A 26,638-nucleotide genomic window follows, 5' to 3' on the forward strand; every position below is an offset into this window, starting at 1 on the left:
AGGTGATTGGGCTGTGTACATTCATAATGATAACAATAATGATACATTTATAATGCATGATATAATGTTTTAATTTTCTTTGATTTTTTTTTTAACTTTCGGATGAAGGTGAAAGTCCCCCTCCACTCAAAAATGTTTTTCTTCTTGTTACTACAGTCGGATGTTTGAGCTTCACTCTGCAGAATGATGTATGTTTGACTCTGATTATATAGGATTTTAACAAGATAATTGAACTTTTTTGGTGGAAAAACCATGCCAGACACAAATTATTATTCAAAGTAGAGCATTTTATGATAAATACATGCATGGTTGAGAAAGGGCGCTAAAGGAAAAAAAAGGGCGCTACAAGAAGACACTCCCCTGCACCGCGCACACAGGTTTCCATGGCGACGCGGGGGAGGGGTGTGTGTTACACCCACCGGAAACAGTGTCTGCAGTGCAAGCAGAAAATGACAAGGAGCCAAACCTGATATCCTTTTTATTGGGTTTTTTTCTCAGATATCATCCTGCACAGATGTCTGTTGAATGCCACAATCGGCCGGAATCCGTATGCAGACACCCGGTGGCATGACTGGACTACTGTGTGCGCGGGTTGATGAAGTAGTGCGCCGACTGTGTTGGAAACATCGCCCCGGCGGAGAGTAGACTGTGTGGGAGAAGGCAGAGCGGTCCTGCCCCCTTCAATGACCAACCTTCAATGCTGGCGATAAAAGCATCGCTGGCGACACCGTAACCATGGAAAACTACCACAAGTATCCTTAAGTAGTATTACTGACAAGCTGATTGCCCGTTGTGTAACGGTTTCAATATGCCCGACCGGCGGTGCTGCATGCGGCTCTCCGTCGCCTGATATTACCGTTACAGGCTGTTTCCATCTGGAAATTTCTTGCCAGGGGAAAGCAGGCCAGCTAGCACCGCTAGCTTTAGCCTTTTTCGTGCTACATCTCTGGGCTTGAGCGTTCAGTTTTTTCCATGACCACACCATTGACATTGTTGTCTATCAATTCGAGGACTTTTTAACTCCAAAAAGTATTTTATGGGATTCATATCGGCGAAAGAGAAGCGGGCCTAAGCCAAAATGGTGAACTGGAGGCGGCTGCTGCGAATGTCCAACCGATCGTTTCTGGCCTTCATATTCTTCTTTTCCATGTCTACCACTTGTCTCTACTTCATCTATGTGGCTCCAGGAATAGGTCAGTCAACAGAGGTTTACGCTTAACACCTAACACTAGCTTTAACTGCTTTACAATGTAACAGTTAATGTGATTATGTGTGGATTATCCCATGCAGCCCGAGACGCTCCAGTTAGCTAGCTAACAAGCTAAGTAGCCCGCAGCTAAGTGGTCCTCCCCGGGCCATGATGTCCAGCTAGCCGTGACTGTTTGGCGATGTGAGAAAGCAAAATGCGTCTCCCAAAGGCAAATGGCATAAAGTGTTAAGTTAACCAAATATTGTCCCATTGTGTTGGATTTATGGATGATATGCCCTTAAACTGTCGTTGCACAGCTGATATGTTAATGAATGACCAGTAGTCATCATTGCTAATGTTAATTTGAGGGCTTCTATCAAGGCACCACGGGCAGGTTCAGCCAGTCCACGAATTAGATTTATGACTTGCAGTTGTTGTGTTAGACGTCTATTTGTATTGAAATTATAACAGTGTCCATCATCTCCAAATACGTCCAGTTTCTTTGAACTTCCAATTTAAACTCCCAAGTAATCAGTGTGTAATTTTATTCTTGTTGGTGAAAAAGACTGTAACAAATTTTTACAATCATGGGACACTGAACTCTGGTCAGACTGTCTTAGTGTGTTTTGTTGTTTCTGCAATATACACTGGCATGTAAACTCTTAAAGGACAGGTTCACAGTTTTTCAAGTCTTTCTTAAAACAACAGTCAGGTGTCCATATGAAGAGTGAAAGAGGTTTTCCTCGCTGTAATCATTCCTCCTGTTCATACTGGCTATTAAAAGATCTCCTTAAATGTGTGTTCAATGTAATTGATGGGTGGTGTCCACACAGTCATTTATTGCATAAATGCATCTAAAAGTTGATGTGAAGCTTATATGAGGTTTCAGCAGTCTGAGTTAGTCATATCAAGTGGATATCTGCCATGTTTACAGTCTTTTTAGCATCAGATTCCCTCTTTTTGTTTCGTCAATGTTCCCTGTTGAGCTGCGGTGGAAGTACAGTAACAAAAAGAGGAACTTTGGCACTAAAAAGACTGTAACGTTGAAAGATATCTACTTGATTTGACTCATTTGGACGCTGAAGCTTCATATTAGCTTCAGATAAACTTTTAAATACATTTCTGCACAGAAGGAAGACCCCATCACTTACATTGTAAGTGCATTATGAAGGGATCTTCTAATGGTCAGTATGGCATATGACAGGAAGTATGATTATGACAAGAAAAACCTATTTCAGTGTCCATTTGGGCTACTGACTGTTGTGAATCCGTCCTTTAATGTTCATTTAGACTACTTTACAACCCTGATGGTTCAGCAAACAGATATGGGTCCAAGCCTATCCCCAACCACAGTTGCCACATAAAAATGTGGGAGATACTGTTTGCGTGTAAATGTTTACATCCTCTTTGGCCTGCAGAAAGTGCAGATGCTAGAATGATACCTGGCGGGCTGGACAGGGAAGAGTGTCAGTTTGTTCTACGTATTGCTATTTTTGATTGAATGTTTTACTGTGTAATTTCTGTTTCTGTGTTGTTCACACGCCCTGGGGAAAGCGGCTGTGTGCGTGCAGGAATTATATGCTGTTACTGCAGGCTTTTACTGGCAATCAGTGGTAGTCATGCTTGGGAAGAGATGAGGTAATTCTGGGAAAATTCACTGAAGACTCTTTGTTAGCCCAAGATTGAACAACATGATTGTAGATGTAAAGAGATAAGACGGTTTATGTGTTTTATAGAAAATGGGTTCTCTTTGTGTCAGTGGATTGTGTTGGTTGGTGTGGGCATGGGCTTTTGCCATAGGTGGAAGCAATGACACGTGTTTTACCCTTATTGTGTCATTACGGTGTATATTGTTGTGCCACGTACGGTGCCTTATAAGGATGGCAATATGACAAAAATACTTTTCAAAGTGTAAAAAGGACAAGTAAAGTAGTCCACTGTGGTTTTTACCTCATGTGAGCGTATTGCAGAGCCTGTTTCCCATTGATAAAGCTTAGAAGAATAATGCTTTTCTATTACAATTCTCACCCAGTCACTTAGTCTGAAGTTGGTGTGGCATGAACACACATGCATGACTCCACACATCTAAATTATTGACAGCATCTGTGCTGCCTTACTGCCACACAGTTTAGAGGGTTTTTTTTGGTTGAGGTTTTCATATCTTTCTGTAGCCTCCCAATATCGTTCCATATGTGTTCAAACCTGAAAATTCAAATTTTTGGTCTATATTTTAGCATCATAATGTCATTTTCCCATGCCTTTTCTAAAAACTTTTCCCCACGTGACCTGACATAGGTTTCTGCATGATAATGTTGCTACATATAAACAGATATAAACCCCCCCGCCAGTCCACCTAGCCAGAAGCCACAGAGATGGACTGAGCACTCACTGTTGCTGCTGTTCAAACTTTTAAAAGATAAACTCTGAGCTCTCCTCCCGCCAGTAAAGGGCTCCAGATTAGAGCAGAATCTGTCGTGAGTCATGGGTGTTATGCGTCCTGGAGCTCCGGCTCTGCTCCTGGCTCTCTTCTCCAGAGCTCCCAGCAGCTGTCTGTCCCTCACCCCATCCATCTCACACTCAGACTCAGCGCTGCGACATAGCTCGTAATATATCTGGACAATTTTTCCGTACTCTTAATGTACAGTGAGTATGTTAGGAAGACACTGTCAGTGAACTGCGTGTGTGCGCTCTAACTCACATCACTGCTTTTTGCTAACGGTTGAGTGAATGTTTCCATTTGAACAGGAAAAAACACAGATGGTGTCCTTTTAATGTAGAGATAAAAAGACACGGATGAGATTGAAGGAAGAACCTGACTAGATAAGAGGAGCGACGTAATGAAAGCAGGTGCTTCGTCACAGGACACAAGCTCTCAGAATGATTTGAGGAGTATGATTTTGGGGCAATGTGTTAAACAAGTACTATCAAAAAGAGTTCCACAAGAATTATTATAAAGAGCACTGAAGCTGTTTTGGAGGCTCTTGGTGGCCCAAAATCTTACTAAGACTATTTGTTTGTTTTTTATTCCATTTGTCACCAATCTGTGCATTGCTCTTGGTTTGAAATTGCAAGCAGTGTATAAGTGTATGTATATAATAATCAAGGCTCGAGCTTAAGGACCTCCTGTCGTCCCAGGGCCGATGGGGAAAAATGGGATCGGGGAGGATGTAAATAAAATTTGTGACAAATTTGGGATGAGAGTTGGAAAAACAAACAAAAAAGTGCTCAAAAACCAGCCACAAGAAGTCCAACTCAGACAGCTTTCTGAGCCCGTTTAGCATGTTAGCCTGTGTGGGTGTGTGTCTGTTGATGGAGGTTAGTAGCAGCGGCGGCTCTACATGAAGGGAATACAATTAAAAGTGCTTTGGCTTGGTTTAAATGGCTTGGAGTGAGTGCCAGTGAAGGTGTTACCTGCTGGGCTCCTCTCCAACACATCAGCCAGGCCGTCGTCCACCATCACAGCTAGCTGTTAGTCCTCGGCTGTTAGCCGGATTAGCCTGTGCTGAAGTTAACCAGTTAGTCTTCATCCTTTAAGTCTTTTTCTTCTGTGAAAAAAAAAAAACACTTATTGAAAACACCCAAAAGGTTAATGATTGATCATCTAATCATTTGTGTGTTATTTATGTCGTGTCACTTTTTAAATTCGGGATAGTCTACATTCATTTCTGGACGGCTTAGTTTGTATTTCGGGATGGTTCCGGGAAGAGGTGAAAAAGCTAGTTAAGAGCCCTGATAACGATGCAGATAACGTGTGCAAATTATAACAATGAAGAGCAGGAAGGTGTTAAAAATCTTTCCCATTAGCTGCCTCTTGATGAGTGCTCAGCATATCTGTTTTTACCCATACCGCTGACATATTTGCTGGATTTTCACAGTTTTTTTTTATGTACAGTATGTTGGTATACAGGCCAGCTGGACTGTGTGTGTATTCCCATCCAATCTGGGATTGCTCAGTCCCACGCTCCATTCAACATCCAGCTGGTGATTCAGTTTGAAGGCTGTCATTTCATGCCTTTCCCTTTTTGTCAACATTCGGCTCTTCAAGCACATGTGCAATTGGGAACCAGAGTACATATTAAGTGTGTTTACCTGAGAGGAGATAAAATGGAGAATATCCTTAAAAAAGCAATCTGGCCTGTACTTCCCTGAACGGCGGATGACACTGTTTTGGTTTCAGGGATTGTAGCAAATGTTTAGCTAATTGTTTGTCCTTGTCAGGCAGAATAGCAAAGCATCAGCTGCAGCTGCTTGCACCAGCTGTTTGAAAACTTAACAGCCTGGTTACAAGAAAAGTGTTTACTGAATAAAGATTCAAAACAGGTTGCAGCACATAAACTACATCTTACATTAGTAATTAGTTATTACTATTTATTTACTTTTACTTAAGGTAAAAAAAAAGTAAAAAATCTCTGGTTCCAGCTTCTCATATGTGCATATTCTCTGGTTTTTTTTTGTCCTCTATGACAGTAAATTAACAAAACAAGACATCATCTCTGTCTCTGGGAACCAGTGATTGACATTTCTCACCATTTTTTTTTTGACATTTTACGGACCAAACAACTAATCAAACAACAGATTAATCGATAATGAAAATAACCGTTAGTCGCAGTCCCAGCTGAATGAACCAATTGACAAAACGGACATCAGCTTGCTTACATCTGGTCTGTTTAGATTGAAGAGTAAAAGAGGTCATATGTTCCACATTTCTTGATCTTGACACTTGATGTTTTACAGAATACAATATCGTGTCAATAAAGTTGGACTAAATTACCAGATAATGTCAGTTAGTTGCGCATCATCTGATATTTCCCTCCCACTGTAAACTGCATGAATACTACAAATCCTAAAACACATATGTCTTCAGGTATGCATAAATAAGCTGAACAAAGTCATACTTCTAGTATATTTTGGTGCCTGATACTGTGATACTTGTGGAAGTTGTGTCACAGCTTGTTATGCTTTAGTGACCTCCTATTTAAAAAAGTTGGTTGCTTGTTGGACGTTGCTACAGATGACAATACTTTTGTTATGCAACCCAGTTACTTAGAACTTAAGAAAGACTTCAAACACAGACTCTGATGGCTTTACGATCAGCTGCTGCAACTCAGTCCTGCTGTCCAGATCTGCTTTGACCTGTCTGTATAACCCCGTCACCTGCTCACCATCCAAGGCTGCCTGGTTCCGATGTGATAAGGCTCTTACCGTCCCCACACACTGTCCTTATCACACACTCACACCTTTTACTTGGTGTAAGTTACTGACTAAGAAGGTTGTGTGTTAAGATTTTAATTTCTTTGGGTGTTTTCAACCATTGTGGGCAGTGTGCAAACCAATGAGCAGGGCTTCTATATGTAAATATTGTTTATCAGTCTCATTTTGGCATCAGTGTGATGAAGTCCTGTGATTTGTCAGGTATTTATTTTGCTGTATTAGCCAATCCCTTTTTTTATTTTATTCATAAACATCTCAGTTGATCGTCTAGAAAATTGACTGTACTGTCACAACATATCTTGACGTGCTTTCTTTTTTCTTTCTTTTTTGGTGTTGACAAAACTGAATTTATAATAAAGATACAGAGAAAACAGGATAAAAGCTATTAAAGCAGGCATCACAAAAAGTCAAACTTAAAGAATGTGGTGCTGGAGGGTTTATCTCAGATGAGAGACAGCTTTTCACATACAGATACAGTATTTATGGACCTGCAGTTCTCAGTTCAGGGTGTGTCGAGATATAATCTAAAAGTGGCTTTGAATAGACTCAAGTTTGGGTTATGATTTGAATATGATATTTCTCAAAATCAAGAGCGAGTCTACAGTGTATAAGATATTCATTTCCATTTCCAAACAGCACAAGTGTTTCTTTTAAAGTGGCAATCTTGAAGATTTTCATTTAAATATGCTAAGTCACTATCTATCGCTGAATAAGGTAACACAATGGTGTTGTAACGGGACAGAGTGCACAGTAAACTCGGCAGCCACACATTTCTCTGTTCTCTATTTCTATTCTGTTTTGTGTCTTCAGGTTAGGCTAACCCATTGTTGCTAACTTTGGAGCTAACTCCATTTACTTTTCCAGCATTTGGGGAAACAACAGACTTTTTAGCATTTATTAACTGACACACTGTAGTCTGTACTGTATATTTACTGCCAGACTGACAATTTACTACTAACCTTTTCCTCTGCCCCGCTCACATCCACCGTCACTTCTCTGCCCCTCGCTCTTTCCCGCTCGCTACGCAAACATACTCCTTAATGGAGCCATGCGACCAGTGGTTTCCCAGGTAATGACAGAGGTTGACTCACATACCGGAACAGCGCTGCACAGAGACTCCCAAACGCTGTTCATTTCCGAATGAATGGATATTCATTCGGATATCAAATATTAAAAAATATTTTTTTTGGCCTGGCGGGGGTTCTCATTGTGTCATTATGGAGAAACACAGATTCAGTAAACGTTGAGAACAGTTAGACCCAGCAGTCTCCATTAGGTTGGGCGAGTTCAAAGTTGTGAAAACAACGGGGGGTGTTTTGAATACAGTGAATGCAGTATTCGACCAATGAGAATTTAGTCGGAACAAGAGAATATTGACCAACTAATTGACCAGTCGACCAGCAGACTACAGCCCTAGTCCATCGCTATGTTTCACTGTCGACATCCTCATATGCCATTTCTGCAGACAATGCCCATCCCTCGTTTGATGTCGGCTGTGTCTTTCCCGCCATGCATTCAAATCAGCGGCATTCACTCTTCATTTACTTGTGTGTGTGTGTGTGTGTGAAGGGACTTATTTTTTTAAAAACGTACTCTTATTGGCTTTTCACAAAGCTTTTATTGCAGGTACAGTACCTATCTCCTGTGCTGCAGTGTGTGTGCAGCACACACACACACACACACACACACACACACACACACAGGGCTGAGCTCCACCACTCACTGCTCCTCAGAACAGAACAGAGGAGACAAAGTAGCGCGGCCATACTCTCACACTGAGCTGAGATGAAAGGAACGCACATAAATGAGCTAAATAAGAAAAATAAACAGTCTCTCCTGTGTTTTGCTGTCATTTATGGTCACTGCTGTATCCCCTCCACTCCACTGCTCTCTTGTGTGGACTCTTAGTGTGTGTGTGTGTGTGTATGGTCGTTGGGTACAATAAAAGCTTTGCGAGTAAAAAGCCAATTAGAGTCATTTATTAATGTTATCTGTGCAAAAGTTCATCGCGTCAGTCCACAGTATGTTAGTGTAGGTGCAGTCACAAAACAGTATCCAAGTCTGTTTTATAGCTAAATGAATGCATTTCCACTGGGCCACCTCTGCATTATTTTTAAAAGAAACTTCTCGATTTCATAATAAAATAAATACAATTTCTAGTTTTCATAACAGTTGTTTTTCTGGAGGAGATTTCTAAAGTCTGAGAAAATAATGTCATCAGGGTTATCGATGTCTTTGTAATGTGAAGCCACTGAAGAGCTGTGGAGCATGAAGGATGCAAGTGTCCTTTGACTATAGAGTCTGAAATTAACACCCTGCAAGTGCCAAAGGAAGTCTTTCCACCACACGGGCAGGTAAATGTTTGTACCAAAATAGTCATGTAATGAAATATCTGGCATGATGGTTCGGAAGAAATTACTCATGCTTGTCCCTATACAGTGCAAACTTGCACACCATATGTGTTTTTTTTTTTTCACACACGTCTGTACAGTGCTGTGAAACTGTAGGGGTGCTGGAGACGGTGTGACACTGTATCTACACTGAAAGCATAGTGTGAGCAGCGCGGTTAGCAGAGCAGCAGCAGCAACGAGAGCTCCGTCTGTGTGTCTACACCGGAGGCCTTCAGTTACAGTGTTGAGCACAGGTTACCCGTGTTTTTTTGGAAGTGCTCAGAGCCAAGTCACAATGACTGTAGTTACACGTGTAAAACTCTCTACAGCACTTTGATCAACTTTTTTAAATGTGCTCTACAAATAAACTTGATTTGATTAACTGTTGATCAGTATATAAAACTAACGTTGCCTCAGTTTTTGCTCTGGCCTTTTCTTTAAGTTTTTATTCAACATAATACCTTAATATCTCAATGAAATGTACTGAAACAAATGTTTATATGACACAAAAAGGCAATTTATTATTTTGGCACATATCCCTGATTTTTCTAAGCCCTGTTGCCAAAGCTCAGGGACAAATTAACAATGAAATACCAACTGAATATAAGGTTCACTTTAGACTTAGTTAACTTAATGTTTGTTACATAACTGCTTTTTAAATGTAAAATGAAACAACTTGCGATCCCTAGAAGTGTGTCAGCTGCTTTCAAGGATCCATCTGCCACCTTCCTCTGTAGCGTCGCCCCTCTCATCGAGACAGCAGCGACGGCGCTGACAGCAGCCAGATGTGCAGCGCCGCAGCAGTCACATGCTAGACTCAGAGGAGTAACAGCAGGAGAACTCTCAGCTGTCGGTCTGCGTCATCATTAATAAGTTGATTTTTGCTGCATTTTTGTTCTTGGCTTGTGTAGCTGCACACGTTTTAGCCATTTGTTAAGTTGAAAATGTGTGTGATTCAGCCTATCTAATGGGTTCTGAAAGAATGGAAAATAAATATCAGAAAAGATCTTGTAAAAAGGAGTCTGACTGCTATCGACTGATTATTCAATGCAAACTTAACAGACTTATTACAGAAGGTAGCATTTGAACTGTGAATGGTTGTATGGTTGAATGTGAAAGGTTAAAGGTTAACTCCACCAATTTTACACATCAGTGTGTGTCTCCAGGTGTTGGAGGGAACTACTACATATGTGAAAACAGTCGTTTAGAGCTTTGTGTCTCCAGAGGGAGCTGTGTGAAATCTGATAAATTGAAGTGATGTCACTTGAGTCTGTGTTGGTTTGGTCTACAAGACTACAGGTTTGAAAATGGGAAAAAAAAAAAATCAAGGGGTGTTGAGTTAGAATTGATGTTATCAGACCCCACTCGAGTTGCATTGTGGGTACTGTAGGCGCGCCAGGTTGTGACCAGAAAGGAGAAAGTGTGGAATAAAAAAAAAAAAGATGATATATGTGGTTCTGCTGCATCAATTTTCGATCAGATTTTGAGTCTGTTGTGTGAATGCAATGCTAAATCAGCAGAGTACTCGTTTAATTTCAGGAAATAAGTAGGCTTATTGCAAAATAAATGACCAAAGTGTTTTTTCTCACAAGACTGGATCCCTCCTGCGAGTCATGTGTGTTCATTGAGTCATTAATCGCCTCGGGAGATATTTTCTAGAGAACTGAGAAGCTGCGGCTTCGCTGTCCTGCCAATATTTCGAACTCAACTTACATACAGTCGGTGCAACTGTCCCCTTTGGACAATTCACTGCTCTATTGTTGTTAACTGTGCATTCATTTCATTCAAGCTGCTTGCATCTGCTTTTATGTTGTTACCGCTGTAGTTGTGGTAAATGATTTAAAGGTTTATGTGTTTCCAGCTGCAGTGTGAGCAGCGAAATGTGCTGTAGTTACTGAAACGGTTACATCTGCTCTGCGTCTTCGCTCTATTTTTACAATGAGTGAGAACACGTAATTGCTGTTGCTATAGTGCAACATGAAAGCAAATGTAATCATGTGTAATTCAATGAGTCAGCCACGTTAAAAACACTTTTTTTTTTTTCTCCTTTCCTTTTTCCCGTTCTGCATCTCAGCGAACACATACTTCTTCATGGTGCAGGCTCAGGGCATCATGTTGAGGGACAACGTAAGGACCATCGGCCAGATGATCCGATTGTACACCAACAAAAACAGTACGCTCAACGGGACGGGTGAGTGACAGTTTTTACTATGTGGGTTTACTCTTAAGCTTCACTTTGGGTTAGTTACATACATTCTGGCCTTACTGCACTTCATTTCAACTGTATTGTCGTCATACTTGCTTACAATGAAACATCTTGTTATTCAAAGATGGTGCAACACCCAGATCTTGTCCTTTTTTCATGAGCTAAGAAAAACGGCTAAGAGGGGCCTACATGTACCAGGATACATTGCACATGAGGCAGTTGCTAATGTTTTGGTTGCCAGTGAGCAAGTGTACCAGGCTTTAAGCTCCCTATTACATCCCCCTTTCTAATGTGCAACCACAATGGCCGCCTTGTGTGTAGATTGTAAACCTTTACAGTAGCTGTTGGTTTCATTCGACCGCTGTGGTGTCAGGAAGAACTTCAATCAATCAATCAATCAATTTTTATTTATATAGCGCCATATCACAACAGAAGTCATCTCAAGGCACTTAACCTGCAGAGTAATGAGTAACTTTAGCTGTCAAATAATTGCAGTGGGTAATTGCAGTAAAAAAATACAACATTTCCCTCTGAAATGTGGCATAATAACAAAATCCATTCAAAATCAAAGATGTTTGTAAGCAGAAATGGTGCAATGAGCTGATAGTTATCCATCTTACTGTTTTTAGCTTTGGGACTCCCATGTAGTCTATCTGTGATGTGTTATGAGTATTGTGCTGTTGGGTCTAATGTTGGTCGTGCTGTGCTGCAGACTATCCTGATGGCAGCAACTCCAGTGAATACCTGGTCCAGCCAACCACGTACCTCCCTGAGAACTTCACCTATGCCCAGAACCTCCCCTGCCCAGAGAGATTACCTTCTATGAGTGAGTGGACTGTTACTTAATGGCTCCAGCCTTAAAGGCACTTTCCTATCTGATAAGTCAGTAGAGGCAAGTAAAAGGTAACATTCAGATGCATTATGTATGTTATGAAAGTCACACTCCAGGTCATTTAGAACAGATATAGTCATACTTACTAGTCGTAGTGTTTCTGACCCGCTGCATGTCAATGAGGTGATATTTCTGCTGGACAGATGGCAAAGGGACATTTACAGAAGTCTAGGTCAGGTGATGCTTTTGTCATGATATGTTAACTGAAGCTCACACGGAATGTTACCAAGGGTTGAAGTGACCCCATGCAGGGTCAATAATGATGGGCTTTGACAGGCTGTGTGAAACCTCCAGTGCACATATACGGAGAATAGACTTCTCAGTGAAGTAGACATCTGGTGTCCACCAGGAAAACTTTATCAACAGAAAATTAATTTGCAGCTATTTTTATTTTGATAATCATTCCAAGTCATTTTTCAAGCAAAATTCTTTTTACAGTTCTAGCTTCTCGAATGTGAAGATGTGCTGTGAATTGAATATCTTAAGCTTTTGGACTCTTAGACAAATTGAAAACATCACCATAGCCTCTGAGAAACTGTGAATATTATTTTTTTTAATATTTCATTGACTAAACGCATAATCAATTAATTAGAAAAATAATTGGTAGATTAAAGGATAATTAAACTAATTGTTTGTTGCAGCTCTAGAACAATATTTGCATATTCATAGATTCTATGTTTTTATGCCTCCGTGCCGGCTACAGCTGTGGCCGGAGGCGTTATGTTGGGGTTGTCCGTCCCGTTCTCATGAATGCAATATCTCAGGAAAGCTTTATGGGAATTTCTTCAAATTTGGCACTAATGTCCACTTTGACTTAAGCATGAACTGATTAGATTTTGGTGGTCAAAGGTCAAGGTCACTGTGACCTCAGAAAAAAACATTTATGGCCATAACTCAAGAATTCATCTCCTAATTATAAAGTTTCACACAAATGTCTAATTGGATAAAATGAAGTAATGACATTTTATATCTAAAAGGTCAAAGGTCAACTTCACTGTGACATCATAATGTCCTGCCGTTATTCAATGCCATAACTCAGGAACAGAAGGGGGGGGATTGTGACCATATTTCACACTTGGCTGGATACTGAATTGGTGACTCTAATCTTGGGTGCCCATCTTGTAACTGTGGTGATTGTATTGATCAGTGGTACTCAACCTTGCCCTACTCAGGAGCCACAATCCAAAAACATCCCTTTCCTCCCTGAAACTATTATGCATTTGACAATAAGGATAATAATAATAAGTTATTAAGGAATGAAAAGCATGATGTATAGTGCAAAAACTGTTATTTATTATTATCATCATTACAACCACAAATGTCATTACTGGCAGTGTTTCAACAGTATCAGTAAACAATCAGTAATTTCCTGATCACAAAGTCATAACAGCAGATAATACACAGCATAAAATAATATATGATAATAAAAGTCCATAACAGCATAACACACAGCATTTTGCTGATCATCACAGTCCATGACAGCAGGTAGTCTGCCTCTTTTCTCTGTGATGTTGCCCTTTCTCTCTCCTCTCTCCCCCCCGAAGGGGAAAAAAGTACCAGACTTTCAGTTCTACTGTAGCCTACATTAGTATTTCAGACTAGAAGGGGTTGTCAGAAGAGCAACATTGAACTTACTTCACTCAGTGCAATTTCTGACACTCCTTCTGCCGCACAAGGGATTTGTAGTCGTGGTCTGTGTTGGAAACAGCGAATCCGCAGGGCCTCTGATGTGTGCCACAGACTCAATCTATTTCGATTGCGACATTTTGGTTGAGTATTGCAGGTATAGATCTTCTGTGCTGCCAGGTTGAAGATGTGTGTGTGTGTGTGTGAAGCATCCACGTTTTAGAATTTGTAGCTTCTTTGCAGCAACATCCATTCTGAATCATTGTCTACTGTCATGGATACAACTTTGTATTCTATCAGAATCAGCTTTACTGGCCAAGCATGTGAACACATACAAGGAGAACACTTAATACCTTTTATAAAATTCCTTCAAAGTCTTTACTACAAATATTATATTAGTCTGGACAGGCATGGATGTAAACTGCCACTTGACTGGCAGATTAGCATTTGCCAGGCAGGCTTGTTGGCATGGCTTTATCACTCATCCTCCCCCACGTCCTGAGCCATGTGACGCTGGTGTTTGGTTTAATGGCGATCCCCTATCGAGATCATTTTATTGTCCAGCCCGACATCAGACACAAATGAGCAGAGTGTTTTTTTTATATATGTGTTAAAACATGTCTGTAGGGGATCTTTGTTGCACTGTGATATGTCTAACAGTATACTGTAGTATATACCAAGGTGTTGTATTTAGTATTACATTAAGGAATATTATTATGTAACTGTGAAGTGATGCTGATTTTTCAATGGAATAACCTCCCCCCCCCTTTTTAAAACACCTCTTTGTCCACAGAGGGCCTTATGGAAGTGAACATGACAGAGATCCCCATGGAGGAGATAGAACTGCAGTTCTCTAAGTTTTTTGACATTGAGTTTGGGGGCCATTGGAAACCAAAGGACTGTAGGCCTCGCTGGAAGGTTGGTGTATTTTCATATTTTAATAACTGTAGCGGCAGCAGATGACTTGAAGGGATGAGTACATTCTCACTCTCGTGTTTGTGCTGTCGGTGTAGGTGGCCATCCTGATTCCGTTTAGAAACCGCCATGAACATCTACCCATCCTCTTCCAACACCTCATCCCCATGCTGCAGAGACAGCGGCTGCAGTTTGCCTTCTACGTCATTGAACAGGTACAGTCTTGGTTGGATGTCAATGCTATTGGATTGGCACAACCCAAATAAAATTGTGATGTGTGAGTCCTTAGATAGATTGTGAGAGTGTTGAGGCCTCGCAGCATCGATGAGTTTTTGTCAGCATTGTATTTTTATATTTATGTTGCGTGTGTGTTTAGAGTGGGAGCCAGCCCTTCAACAGAGCCATGCTGTTTAATGTGGGATTCCTGGAGGCCATGAAGGACTTAGACTGGGACTGCTTGATCTTTCATGATGTTGACCACATCCCCGAGAATGACCGCAACTACTACGGCTGTGGTCAGATGCCACGCCACTTCGCTGCCAAGCTGGATAAATACATGTACATGTGAGTAGAACAGGCTCAAGTCTTGACAGTAGATACTGTTGACATTTCAACATGCAGTGAACAATCAAGAGCATCTACATCCATGTTTAACATATGTGTTGTTGTTGTTGTTTCCAGTCTTCCATACAGTGAGTTCTTTGGCGGTGTCAGTGGACTCACTGTGGAGCAGTTCCGTAAGATTAATGGCTTTCCCAATGCATTCTGGGGTTGGGGAGGAGAGGATGATGACTTGTGGAACAGGTTAGTCTACCAGTGAATGTACAGTGACTTTAGAAAGTATCCTGGCTCCTTTTGTTTAGTTACTCAGCATCCTGCAAAGAGCAGGATGGAGAAGGAGTTTCTATATACAGTGAGGTCCAAAAGTCTGAGACCACATTCAAAATCTCTAATATCTTCACATAAACCTGGAAATAATCAGAAATTTTGAGGATTAAGAAACATTTAAAAACACAAGAAGTTATGACATGTAAAACGAAGAAGAAATATTTAAGATTCTGCATTATTTCTAGGTCAGCAATCAAATTGAAGCAACTCCTTTGTACAAAAGGTCAGATTTCCTTGTACTTTGACTTGCAAGCCAAAAACTGCAGACTGACTTGCTGTTGTGTTTGTTTCTGCTGTGTTATAGGTTATTAGATCTATCCATATCGAGTAAAAAATGTTCTGGGTTTATCTTGAGATTGTTTTATCGCCCAGCCCTAATTAAAATAATGTAAATAAAACTAAAAGCTGTGACTACCATCATATCAAATTTCTTTGACCATCTCTCAGTTTTAGAGATAGTTATTTGAGTAAAAAGTGCAAAATTGTAAACAGCCACTATGCTACATCTTTATTTATCCTGTATCGAGATCGTTTTGTCGCTCAGCCCTAGATGAATCCAAGTTTGAGATGTGTTGCAGTAACAGAAGGGTGTATGTAAGGAGACAAACAGGAGAGAGAATGATACTGCAAGTCAACTTTATTTATATAGTGCCAAATCACAACAGAAGTTATCTCAGGGCACTTTTTATATAGAGCATGTCTAGACTGTACTTTTTAATTTACAGAGACCTCACAGTCCCCCATGAGCAAGCACTTGGCAACAGAGGCAGGGAAAAACTCACCTTTTAATGGGAAGAAATCTCGAGCAGAACCAGGATCTGCGTGGGCGGCCATCTGCCTCGACTGGTTGGGGTGAGAGGGAGGGAGGGGGTTGGCTGGGGAGAGAGAGAGAGAGGGAGAATATATGACTAATAATAGTAAGAGTGGGTGTCGAGCTGGACCACGGGGGGCAGCAGGCAGCCTGCAACCACAGATCCAGATTCCACAACTCCGGTGGCAGAAATACCTGCGAGATGAGAAAGCACAAAATTACACGAGAGAGAAGATGCCAAGTTAGTAACATGCATCAATGGGACATGAATGCATACAGATGGAGAGAGGAGCTCAGTGCTCAGTACATCATGGGAAGTCCCCTGGCAGTCTAGGCATATAGCAGCATAACTAAGGGCTGGTCCAAGGCGAGCCTGGCTGGTCCTAACTATAAGTTTTATCAAAGAGGAAAGTTTTAAGCCTACTCTTAAACATAGAGAGGGTGTCTGCTCCCGGACCGAATCTGGAAGATGGTTCCACAGGAGAGGAACCTGATAGCTGAAAGCTCTGCCTCCCATCCTACTTTTGGAGACTTTAGGAACCACTAGTAAGCCTACATTCTGGGAGCGCAGTGTTCTATTGGGGTAATAGGGTACTATGAGCTCTTTAAGATATGATGGTGCCTGACTATTAAGAGCTTTGTAGGTGAGGAGAAGGATTTTAAATTCTATTCTGGATTTTACTGGAAGCCAATGCAGCAAAGCTAAAATAGGAGAAATGTGATCTCTTTTTCTAGTTTTTGTCAGTACACGTGCAGCTGCATTCTGGACCAGCTGGAGAGTCTTTAGAGACTTGTTAGGGGAGCCTGATAATAATGAATTGCAATAATCCAGCCTAGAAGTAACAAATGCATGGACTAGTTTTCCTGCATCTTTTTGAGACAGGATGTGCCTGATTTTTGCAATATTATGTAAGTGAAAAAAGGCAGCACTTCAAATTTGTTTTATGTGGGAGTTGATGGACATATCCTGATCAAAGATAACTCCTTACGGTGGTGCCTGAGGCCTGGGTAATGCAATCCAGAGTAGTTATATCATTAGATAATGTGTTTCTAAGGTGTTTAGGGTCAAGCACAATAACTTCAGTTTGTCTTAGTTTAGTAGCAGAAAATTGCAGGTCATCCAGGTCTTTATGTCCTTAAGACATGCTTGGAGTTTAGTTAACTGATTGGTTTCATCTGGCTTCATTGATAAATATAATTAGGTATAATCTGCATCACAATGAAAGTTTATGGAGTGTTTCCTAATAATATTAGGAAAGAAAGCATATATAAGGTGAATAGTATAGGTCCAAGCACAGAGCCTTGTGGAACTCCGTGTCTAACTTTTGTGTGCATGGAAGATTCATCATTAACATGTACAAACTGAAATCGATCTGATAAATAGGATTTAAATCAACGTTATGCAGTTCCTTTAATGCCAATTAAATGTTCCAGTCTCTGTAATAGGATGTGATGGTCAATGGTGTCAAATGCAGCACTAAGATTTAGCAAGACAGGTACAGACAGTACATGCAGTGCATCAGACCCACAATGATGAAATCATCAAAGGTAGACTGGTTTTGACATGTAGGAGACCTGAATATGACGTTATCCCCACAACCAGAACTTTCGCTAAATCTAATTAGATTAAGCCCATCTCATGATCATTATTTTATACTGCCATCTAGTGGTTCATACTGAAGTTGTTCAAAGGGAATCGGCCTGCATTGTTTTGCTTTTCATGTGCTTATTACTGTTGTCACAAATGAGATGGTGTTTACTGAGGTAGTTGTGGTTACACAAGGTGATGATTACTTATGCATTTTAGTCTGGGCTCATTCTACATTAAAAACAGTAACTTTATGCTTATGCTATTTTTTAAAAGTGCCATCTGACTATGGCTGCTAGTGTTGCTAACTTCACGTTTCTCACTATGGAGCTGCCAGTAATCAGTGTTGGTTTCTCAGTGGGTGTGCTGCTGAGTGGGTAGAACCTGTTCGAAACATGAACTGGTTGGTGGTGAACCGTGGGCTTCTGCTTAGGGCTATGCTTCCTTCAGACAGTCACAAAGCCACCCTGGCTTCCCAGGGTGGCTGCCGGGGGGAGTAGGAGCTACAGTAGCTAATGATTGGGTTTCTATGCAAGAACTACTTGAAGACCAAAGCAGACTAAGGAGTCCTAACTGTCATGGACTTTCCTCCACAGTCACCTGACTTCAACCTCATTGAACATTTAAGGGGACATGTGAAGACTGAGAAAGCCGGGGGGGAGTAGGAGCTACGCTGGGTCGGCTCACACCAGCTACTGGGGGCTGGCTAACTACAGTAGCTAATGATTGGGTTTCTATGGTGCGGAGCCACACTTCTAATTAATCTAAAACCTCAAAGCTTTGCAAGAACTACTTGAAGACCAAAGCAGACTAAGGAGTCCTAACTGTCATGGACTTTCCTCCACAGTCACCTGACCTCAACCTCATTGAACATTTAAGGGGACACGTGAAGACTGAGAAAGCCGGGGGGGAGTAGGAGCTACGCTGGGTCGGCTCAAACCAGCTACTGGGGGCTGGCTAACTACAGTAGCTAATGATTGGGTCTCTATGGTGCGGAGCCACACTTCTAATTCACTGAGTCTCGCCTCCAACATGGCAAATAAACTACATTTATTGCATGTACCATTATCGCTAAAGGAGGCAGAGGAATAGCTACACATATGACACGCTGAGCAAGAGAGAGCAGGAGAGTGAGAGGGAGCCATCGCTAATTGCTAAGCTAAAGTTGAATAGTGTGTATGACTGTGGGATTAGCGAGAAAGTCACTAAAAGAAGGAAAGAGCTAGGAGTGCTTGAGCAGAACTAGTGTATGTTTAAATGTACAGCAGCAGTAATGAAGAATATAGCTAAATTAATTAGGCTGAGATGCAAAAACGCTACCTGTAACACAGAAATACTGGCAACTGGAAATGAGACAATATTCTTACTGCAGCATGTCATGATCAGAAAAAAACTTCAGTGTATCAAACCGACAGTGAAACATGGTGGTGGGAATGTTCAAGTCTGGGGGTGTTTCGCGTACTCTTGAGTTGGACACCTGCACCAAATTGACTAGACCCCGACCAAGGAGAAGACGCTCCGTTCTTCAGTGACATGCTGTACCCTCTGGTTTTTTCATCTGCGTGGAGAGGGATTCATACTGCAGCAGGATAATGACCCCAAACACACCTCAAAGCTTTGCAAGAACTACTTGAAGACCAAAGCAGACTAAGGAGTCCTAACTGTCATGGACTTTCCTCCACAGTCACCTGACCTCAACCTCATTGAACATTTAAGGGGACTCATGAAGACTGAGAAAGCCGAGCATTCTGTGACATCACAATAAGCTCTTTGGAACATTGTCAAATCACGCTGGGATAACATGGGTCATCAGGTATTGCACAAACTTGTGGAGTCCATGCCAGCTCAAGTGCATGTGGTCATTGAAGCAAAAGGGGGACATACCAGATACTAAGATATTCGTAAATTCATGTACATTTTTTTTTCAGATTCAACTTTTCACTCAAATTGTTGAGCTGATATTATCATTTGTAATGAAAAAAATAGTATTACATTTGATGCAAGTATCTTGACTAGTGGTCTCAGACTTTTGTAACCTACTGTATTTTCACCGCACATGTCCATACTCCATGGTAAACAAATGACAGAAAATGGGCTCTAACTAACAGAAAAACAAATGACTATGGTGACCAGGAGGATGAGCTTGAGTGTATCCAAGACTGCAGTCATTGTAGGTTTCTAGTCTGCTATGATACTGTCAGAGAAAAGTATGTTATTGTAATATCACCAATCAAGGCATCACAAACATCTCTTTTCTTGCAACAGTGGAAAAGAAGTGGGTGGTGGACACCCTCTACTGGACATTGTGGGAAATAACAAAGTTACAAAATATTTCATTAGTTTCATGCTCTCCACACATTTAATATCAGTTTAGTGGTTTAGTTTGGATTTGTGGATGGGGTTTGATAGCATTGCATCAAATCTGAATGATAAAATGTCGACGGTAACACATCCCGGTTGCTCCACAGGGTTCACTATGCTGGTCTGAATGTCACGCGGCCAGAGGGAGAGATCGGGAAGTACAAGTCAATTCCTCACCACCACAGAGGAGAGGTGCAGTTCCTCGGGAGGTAAGACAGCTTTTTGTCTCACGCCTACCATAACTTTTCTCTCTGGTCTCAACTGCGGAATATGTTTAATATTACTTGGTCATAATCTGTGATTTTATTTTTATTGTTAAGTAGAAAGAACCAGTAAGTGGTCCGCTGTGAGGATTGAGAATCTTGTGTGTATTTTTTTAAGATTCTCATTTCCCCATAATGTTCATCTGAGCTGTCTAGTGCGACGATTAGAGTTCAGAGTTGTATTTCCTACAAACTGTACTGTGTTTTCAGCTTCTTCAGTCTTTCCTATAGAAAGTGTTCAACCATACGTAGATGGAGAGTAGAGTTTATGACCACCAGTAACACTATGGAGCAGTTAGTTTGAGAGTGGCTCCTGTTTTGGTTTGTATCATGAGTGTCTAAATGAACATTGAAACATGTTTTTCTTGCTATAATCATTCCTCCTGTTCATACTGACCATTAGAAGATCCCCTCATAATGGACTTACAATGGAAGTGATGGAGGACAAAATCCACAGTCCAAATCAAGTAGATATCTTTCAACGTTACAGTCTTTTTAGTGTCAAAGTCCCTCTTTTTGTTACTATACAGTGTTTCCCCTTCAATAATACAGGCGTGGCGGCCCGCCAGGCCAACGAGAACCCCCGCCAGGCCAAAAACTAATTTTCTAAATGTCAGAAATAACGCCAAATATCCATTCATTCATTTGCAAATCAATAGCGCTTCGAAGCCGCTGAGCAGTGCTGTCTCGAAACGTGAGCTAACGTCTTTGTCGTTGCCTGGGAAACTCCAGGTAGCGTAGCTCCTTTTAAGGAATAGGGCAGAGCGTAAGCGAGTGAGTGGTTAAGTTAGAGAGCGAGAAGCAGAAAAATAACGGTGACTGTGAGCGGAGCAGAGGAAGAGGTTAACAGTAAGTTGTCAGTCTGGCAGTAAATGTACAGTACAGACTACAGTGTTTCAGTTAATAAATGCTGCAGCTTGTCAAGACCAAAAAGAGTCATGTCTGTTGTTTCCCCATCTGCTGGAAAAGTGAAGGGGTTAGCTCCAAAGTTAGCAACAACGTGTTAGCCTAACTTGAAGACACTAAACAGAGAAATAGAAAACGGAGAAATGTGTAGCTGCCTCCTTCCCACCAGGCCAAACCACTCAAACTAGGGGAAACACTGCTATACTTCCACCACAGCTCAACAGGGAAACACTGTCCGAGGAAACACAAAGAGATGTTGAAAAAAACTGTAAAGGTGTCAGACATCCTCTTGATATGACTAACTCAGACTGCTGAAGCCTCATATAACCTTCACATCAACTTTTAAATGACTTTGTTGGACACACTTTGGATTTTGGCTCCCATCACTTGCACTGAAAGCACATTTGAAGGAGATCTTTTAATATCCAGTATGAACAGGAGGAATGATTGGGCACCTGTTGTTTTAGGACAGACAAGAAAAATTATGAACTGTCCTTTAACATAAAAGTCACCTCTGTCAGAATGACAAAAATCACTCTTAACAGCTTGATGAATAATAGTAATGATTTCTATAATAAATAGAAATGATATTAAAATGAAAAAAGGAAAGTTTGGAAAAATCACATCATAGTTACAATTAACAGGATATTTTTATTTAGTTGTGTTATTGTAACAGCAGGTGCTGTGACGGTAGCTGTATGAGCAGCTGCAGTAGTATGGACAGAGCTCGTGATTCCTGTTGGATTGTATGTCCACGCTCACTCAGATGTCACTCAGGGAGACAGATCCATGTCACACAGCTCATAGTTTTCTGAGTAGGAACAGGGAGGATGAAGTGGATAAACACGACTGTGTTTTCGCAGGTACAAACTGCTGAGGTATTCCAAAGAGCGGCAACACTTGGACGGCCTCAACAACCTCCATTACATCCCCCACACGTCCCTCAGCAAACTCTACAAGAACATCACGGTGGACCTGTACCCCGAGCTCGCACCTATCGCAGACTACTGAACTGCCCCCCCCCCCCACGAAACCCCACCACCCCACCCCTCCTCGACACCCCCAGCTCCTCTCCGGCCTGGCCTCCTAGTGCCCCCCTCTCCAGCCATCCAGACGCAGAGCGGTTACGCAGCAGAAGAGAGGAGGGGGGGGGGGCGTAGGCCAGTGGGGTGGGGAGGAGAGGCGCACCATGTAATGCTGCCAAGAAATCTTACTGGGGGGAAAAAAAAAAAAGAAAACCCAAACCGAAAAAAATGAGGAAAAAATGAAGAGGCAATGGCAAGTCTCTTAAAGTGAACTGTTGATTGTGAATGTGAATGTGTGTGTGTGTGCGCGTGTGTGTGTGCGCGCAGGTGTCAGTGGATATGTGTGTGTGTGATGGGTGAGTTGCTGCATGTCTTTTTGTCCGTGCCGGCTTAACTACTAAAACTTCACATCAGTCTTGGTTTAGGTTCGAGGGAGCAGCAGCATCTGAGCTCTGATGTTTACTGCAAAGCCTTAATGTGGCAGAACCACAGCTCCCTCGGCTCGGCTCCGCACTGCTTCACTTCTGATGTATCACCGTCACCTTAGAAGCCAACAGACAAGTTTTTGTCTCACTTTCTATTATAATTTTTTTTTATTTTTTTTTTTTATACATATCATTTTGTTAGGCGACAGTATTCCTTAAAAAGGAGGGATCTGAGCGAGGTCGACATAAACGTTTGTGATGTACATTTTTTTAAATTTTTGATACATGGTATTTATTTTCTGATTCAGGATGTTTTAAGAAGCACTCCTGTCTGTGTCACTCAAGTGTTTTGCTGTTTGTTTTTTGCTGCACTGCTGCTGAATCCGCATGAACATGTATGTAAATATCGGCCTCTTAAAGCTCGAACACAGAACACAAATATGTAAATATCGGCCTTTAAACGCTCGGGCATATTACAGTGATATTCCAGTGGGTTTGAATTTTATTTTGGCAGCTACCTTCTTTCTGAGGATTTAATAAGAGTGAGTGGTTTCTTCCTAACAGGAAGATGTTCTAACAATATAGGATGTTTGGCTTAAAAAAAAAAAGAAAAACAGAAGTATCCAAATCTCAAGATTTGACATTATCTTTTGCATGCCTTAATTTATTTTGTTTACCAGATATTCTTTTCTTTTCAAGCATAAATTATTTCATTAGTTCGAGATGTGTATATTTTTAATTTTGCCTTTTGTTGTGCATTTTCTGCCTTTTTTTTTTTTTTTTCTTTGAGGTGCACTGTGTGAAAAGAGTTAAGCTGCTCCTCAGTGGGAGGGAGGCATTACTGAGCTGCTCGGTGATGTCTCTGTACAGGGAGCAGGGTCGGCCATTATAGCAGGAGTGTGTCCACACAACATGCTTTAGTGCAGGTTAATGGTCTTGTGAGTGTATGTTTTGTTTTGTCTCAGATGTGTTTTTAATTTTTTTTTTTTTTTTTTTTTAGTTCTTTGTTGATTTTAGTGCTGGCCATGTGATAAAGCTCTTCATTGTACTGTACCATGCGCTGAAGCATGGGGATTTGGGCTGGATGCTGTGTGTGTCTGGACTGTGGTGTTATTATTTTTCCTAAGCTTGTGAGGCAGTCAGAGGGGCCAGAATGAGAGAACTTTAGCGTCAGCCGCTTATAGCTGAAGCTACTGCTGTTCTTGAATGGCACGGTCTGAATGTTAGGCTGTGAAAAGTTTCATTTCTTAAAGCTTTGAGCACTATAAAGATTGCGTGTAGGCAGATTATTTTTGACCAGATGTTCACTGTTAAGATTCTCCTCTATATAGGTTTTGAATTTGACCAAGAATTGTATGTTTGGACATTTTCTCTGATTGTATGTCCAAAGATGTTAAATCAGAACTCTGGCTATTCCAAAACCTGGAGCTTATTTCTGACATTCCCTGTCCTGGAGATGAATTCATATCTTGTGAACTGCTGCACCACAGAATATCTGAAAGGCTCCTACATGCTGTGCAAACCTGGGCTGTACTAGAAACATCCACTGATGGCCAGTTCAGACCAAAGAAAGGCTGCTTCACATATTCCCACAGTGTGACTGCTGCTGTGACGCATCTACAGACCAACCAATCAGAATACATAGTAAGATGTATAGACATATACTGTACATGCATATACTGTATATATCTATAGTAAGCAGTTGTTTTTTTTTACCGGTTTTGGTCATGGAGCTCATGATCATATTACATGGAGTTTGCCTAACTGTCATAGAATTGTAGATGTTTGTAGGTAAACAACTGAGCAGTCTTCACCAGCTGATGAACATCATGTGATCTGATCAAAAGCTGCAGAACAGCTACTAAATGGATTGTTTTGTCACCTGCTGTTTCCGATTTCAAGACTTTATGGAGAAATCACCTTGGACTTTGGGAAATTGTGAAGAGAGTTGCAATGATTTGTATTTTAATTCAGTAATCAATTGGCAACTATTTCAGTATTTTTTGTTCAAAAACACCAACCATTACCTGGTTGAAGTTTCTCCAGTGTGATTTGCTGCTTTTCTGTGTTTTCCGTCATTGTTAACTGAACATCTTCGTGTGTTGGACTGTTAGTTGGACAAAACAAGGCATTTGAAGTTGAGCATGAAAGTTCATTCTTGAGCTTGGAAACAGCAGTTTGACAAAAAAAACAATCCTGAGTCAAATTCTACTTAAAAGCTTTTTAACACCTCTCACAGACTTCTGAAAGCTCTGGGAAAAGTTAATAAGTGGACCTTGAGTGAGGTTATTATTGTCAGAGATTTTAAAGACTTCTTGGCTCTGAGGAACTGATGGATATTTTTTATTTACCATTTTCTGAGATTTTATAGATTAGATGATTCATCTGAGTGGCATCTTTCAGTATTTTCTGACACTTTGTAGTGTTACGATTCACCAGACATTCAATGCAGTTTGACATGCCTCAAAATTAATATCGTATAATCTGACACAGATTGCTCCCAAGATTATATTACACCCATCGTGATTAGGGGCCTTTAGTCATGCTTGCTGTGTTGTATCTCTCCTGTCCAGCACTAGCAAGCCAATAAAAGCATGTATTGATCCTCGCAGCTAATGACAGTTTATCCATGGCCTCATAATCTGAAGTGTTAATTCTTCACCACTATCACAGCGGTGCTTGAGTATTGTGTTGACATGGTGTTCTTTGAGTGATGTTGATATTTGGAGTGGCACACACTCGCAAGCATGATACAGGCAGACATTTAGTGAAATAAATGAGATGATGTTAAGAATAGAAAGAAGAAATGGGGTTCAGGTATGAAATAGCCAGAGTGATGTTCCTAATTTATTTTCTATAGTTTTACAGCATTACATGTCATTACACCCAGGGTTCCTCCACGCAAGCGCTGTGAGGCCTTCTGGGAAAGGTTGTTTTGAAGCCAGTGGATACCCCCCCCCCGCCACCTTCCCCCTCCTCATCCCAAAAGCCCTTGCAGCAGTGAGCGTTGGAGCACCTTGTATATGTTTACAGAGTTCTTTTTTTTTCCTCAAAAGCAGAACCTTCAACACTTCTTCATATGTGGATCAGATCAGAGAGCAAAGCAGAGTCATCAGTCGGTCTCAAATTGTGCAGGAATCCACCTCTTCTAGCCTCTAGAAGGTCGGTCTTTCCGACCCCACCTGTCGGGGTTTAGTTTAGCTGTCTGGGGAACCACTTTCAACAGTATTGGTTTAGCAGATGATTCTCTTGTGCTATGCCTTTCTTAGCTTAGTACCATATTAGTTGCATAAGAGAAGAAATCACCCCAGTCTCGGTGCATAATTGTATAAAGTGTCAGGTTACTCCCTGCAGAGGGCGCTGTGACCCGGTTGTGTAGCAGTAAGATAGTGTTGTTGAGAAGTGGTTGATGTTGCCATGCTGCTCAGAACATTTGTCATTGCCTTGGTGATCAGCTGGTTGAGGCGTATAAAGTACCATGTTGTTGCAGTTTTAATTAGATATAAACTCACCACCACGCACACACACTCTGTGGATCTGTTCTGTTGCTACAGTGTTTAATAGAGCAGTAATGCCTTATTTCGCCCTACTATTTACAGCTTATAGTGAGATATCAAATATCTGATAACCACTATTCAGTTTTTCTTTGCAGACAATATATGAACTCATATCCATGAAGAACTAGTCTAGTACTGGGGTTCAAACAGGAAAGCTTCCACATAAATCACATTTATTTGACTTAAAGAACCAGTGTTTAGGATTTAGTGGCATCTAGTGGTGAGATTGCAGATTGCAACCAATTGAATACTGCTCCCCTTTCAAGCATGTAGGAGAACCTATGGTGGCCGTGAAACTTGCGAAAAAGGTGAAAGGCCCTCTCTAGAGCCAGTGTTTGGTTTGTCCGCTCTGGGCTACTGTAGAAACATGGTGGTGCAACATGGC

At 41.2% G+C, this 26,638-nt stretch overlaps 1 protein-coding gene across 1 annotated transcript in view; it reads left to right on the forward strand.

The window, feature by feature from the left end:
* Positions 1 to 407: 407 nt before the first annotated feature.
* b4galt6 (UDP-Gal:betaGlcNAc beta 1,4- galactosyltransferase, polypeptide 6) overlaps positions 408 to 26,638 on the forward strand; it is a 30,338-nt gene continuing 4,107 nt past the window's right edge. The window contains exons 1-9 of the mRNA XM_067597976.1: positions 408 to 1,193; positions 10,865 to 10,981; positions 11,709 to 11,822; positions 14,308 to 14,432; positions 14,528 to 14,644; positions 14,806 to 14,993; positions 15,111 to 15,233; positions 20,185 to 20,286; positions 22,110 to 22,524. Coding sequence (XP_067454077.1) covers positions 1,079 to 1,193; positions 10,865 to 10,981; positions 11,709 to 11,822; positions 14,308 to 14,432; positions 14,528 to 14,644; positions 14,806 to 14,993; positions 15,111 to 15,233; positions 20,185 to 20,286; positions 22,110 to 22,257 — 1,149 coding nt within the window. The 5' untranslated portion in view covers positions 408 to 1,078 and the 3' untranslated portion in view covers positions 22,258 to 22,524. The remainder of the gene's footprint in view (positions 1,194 to 10,864; positions 10,982 to 11,708; positions 11,823 to 14,307; positions 14,433 to 14,527; positions 14,645 to 14,805; positions 14,994 to 15,110; positions 15,234 to 20,184; positions 20,287 to 22,109; positions 22,525 to 26,638) is intronic.

The sequence above is a fragment of the Thunnus thynnus genome, chromosome 8, assembly GCF_963924715.1.
Source record: "Thunnus thynnus chromosome 8, fThuThy2.1, whole genome shotgun sequence".
NCBI lineage: Eukaryota > Metazoa > Chordata > Actinopteri > Scombriformes > Scombridae > Thunnus > Thunnus thynnus.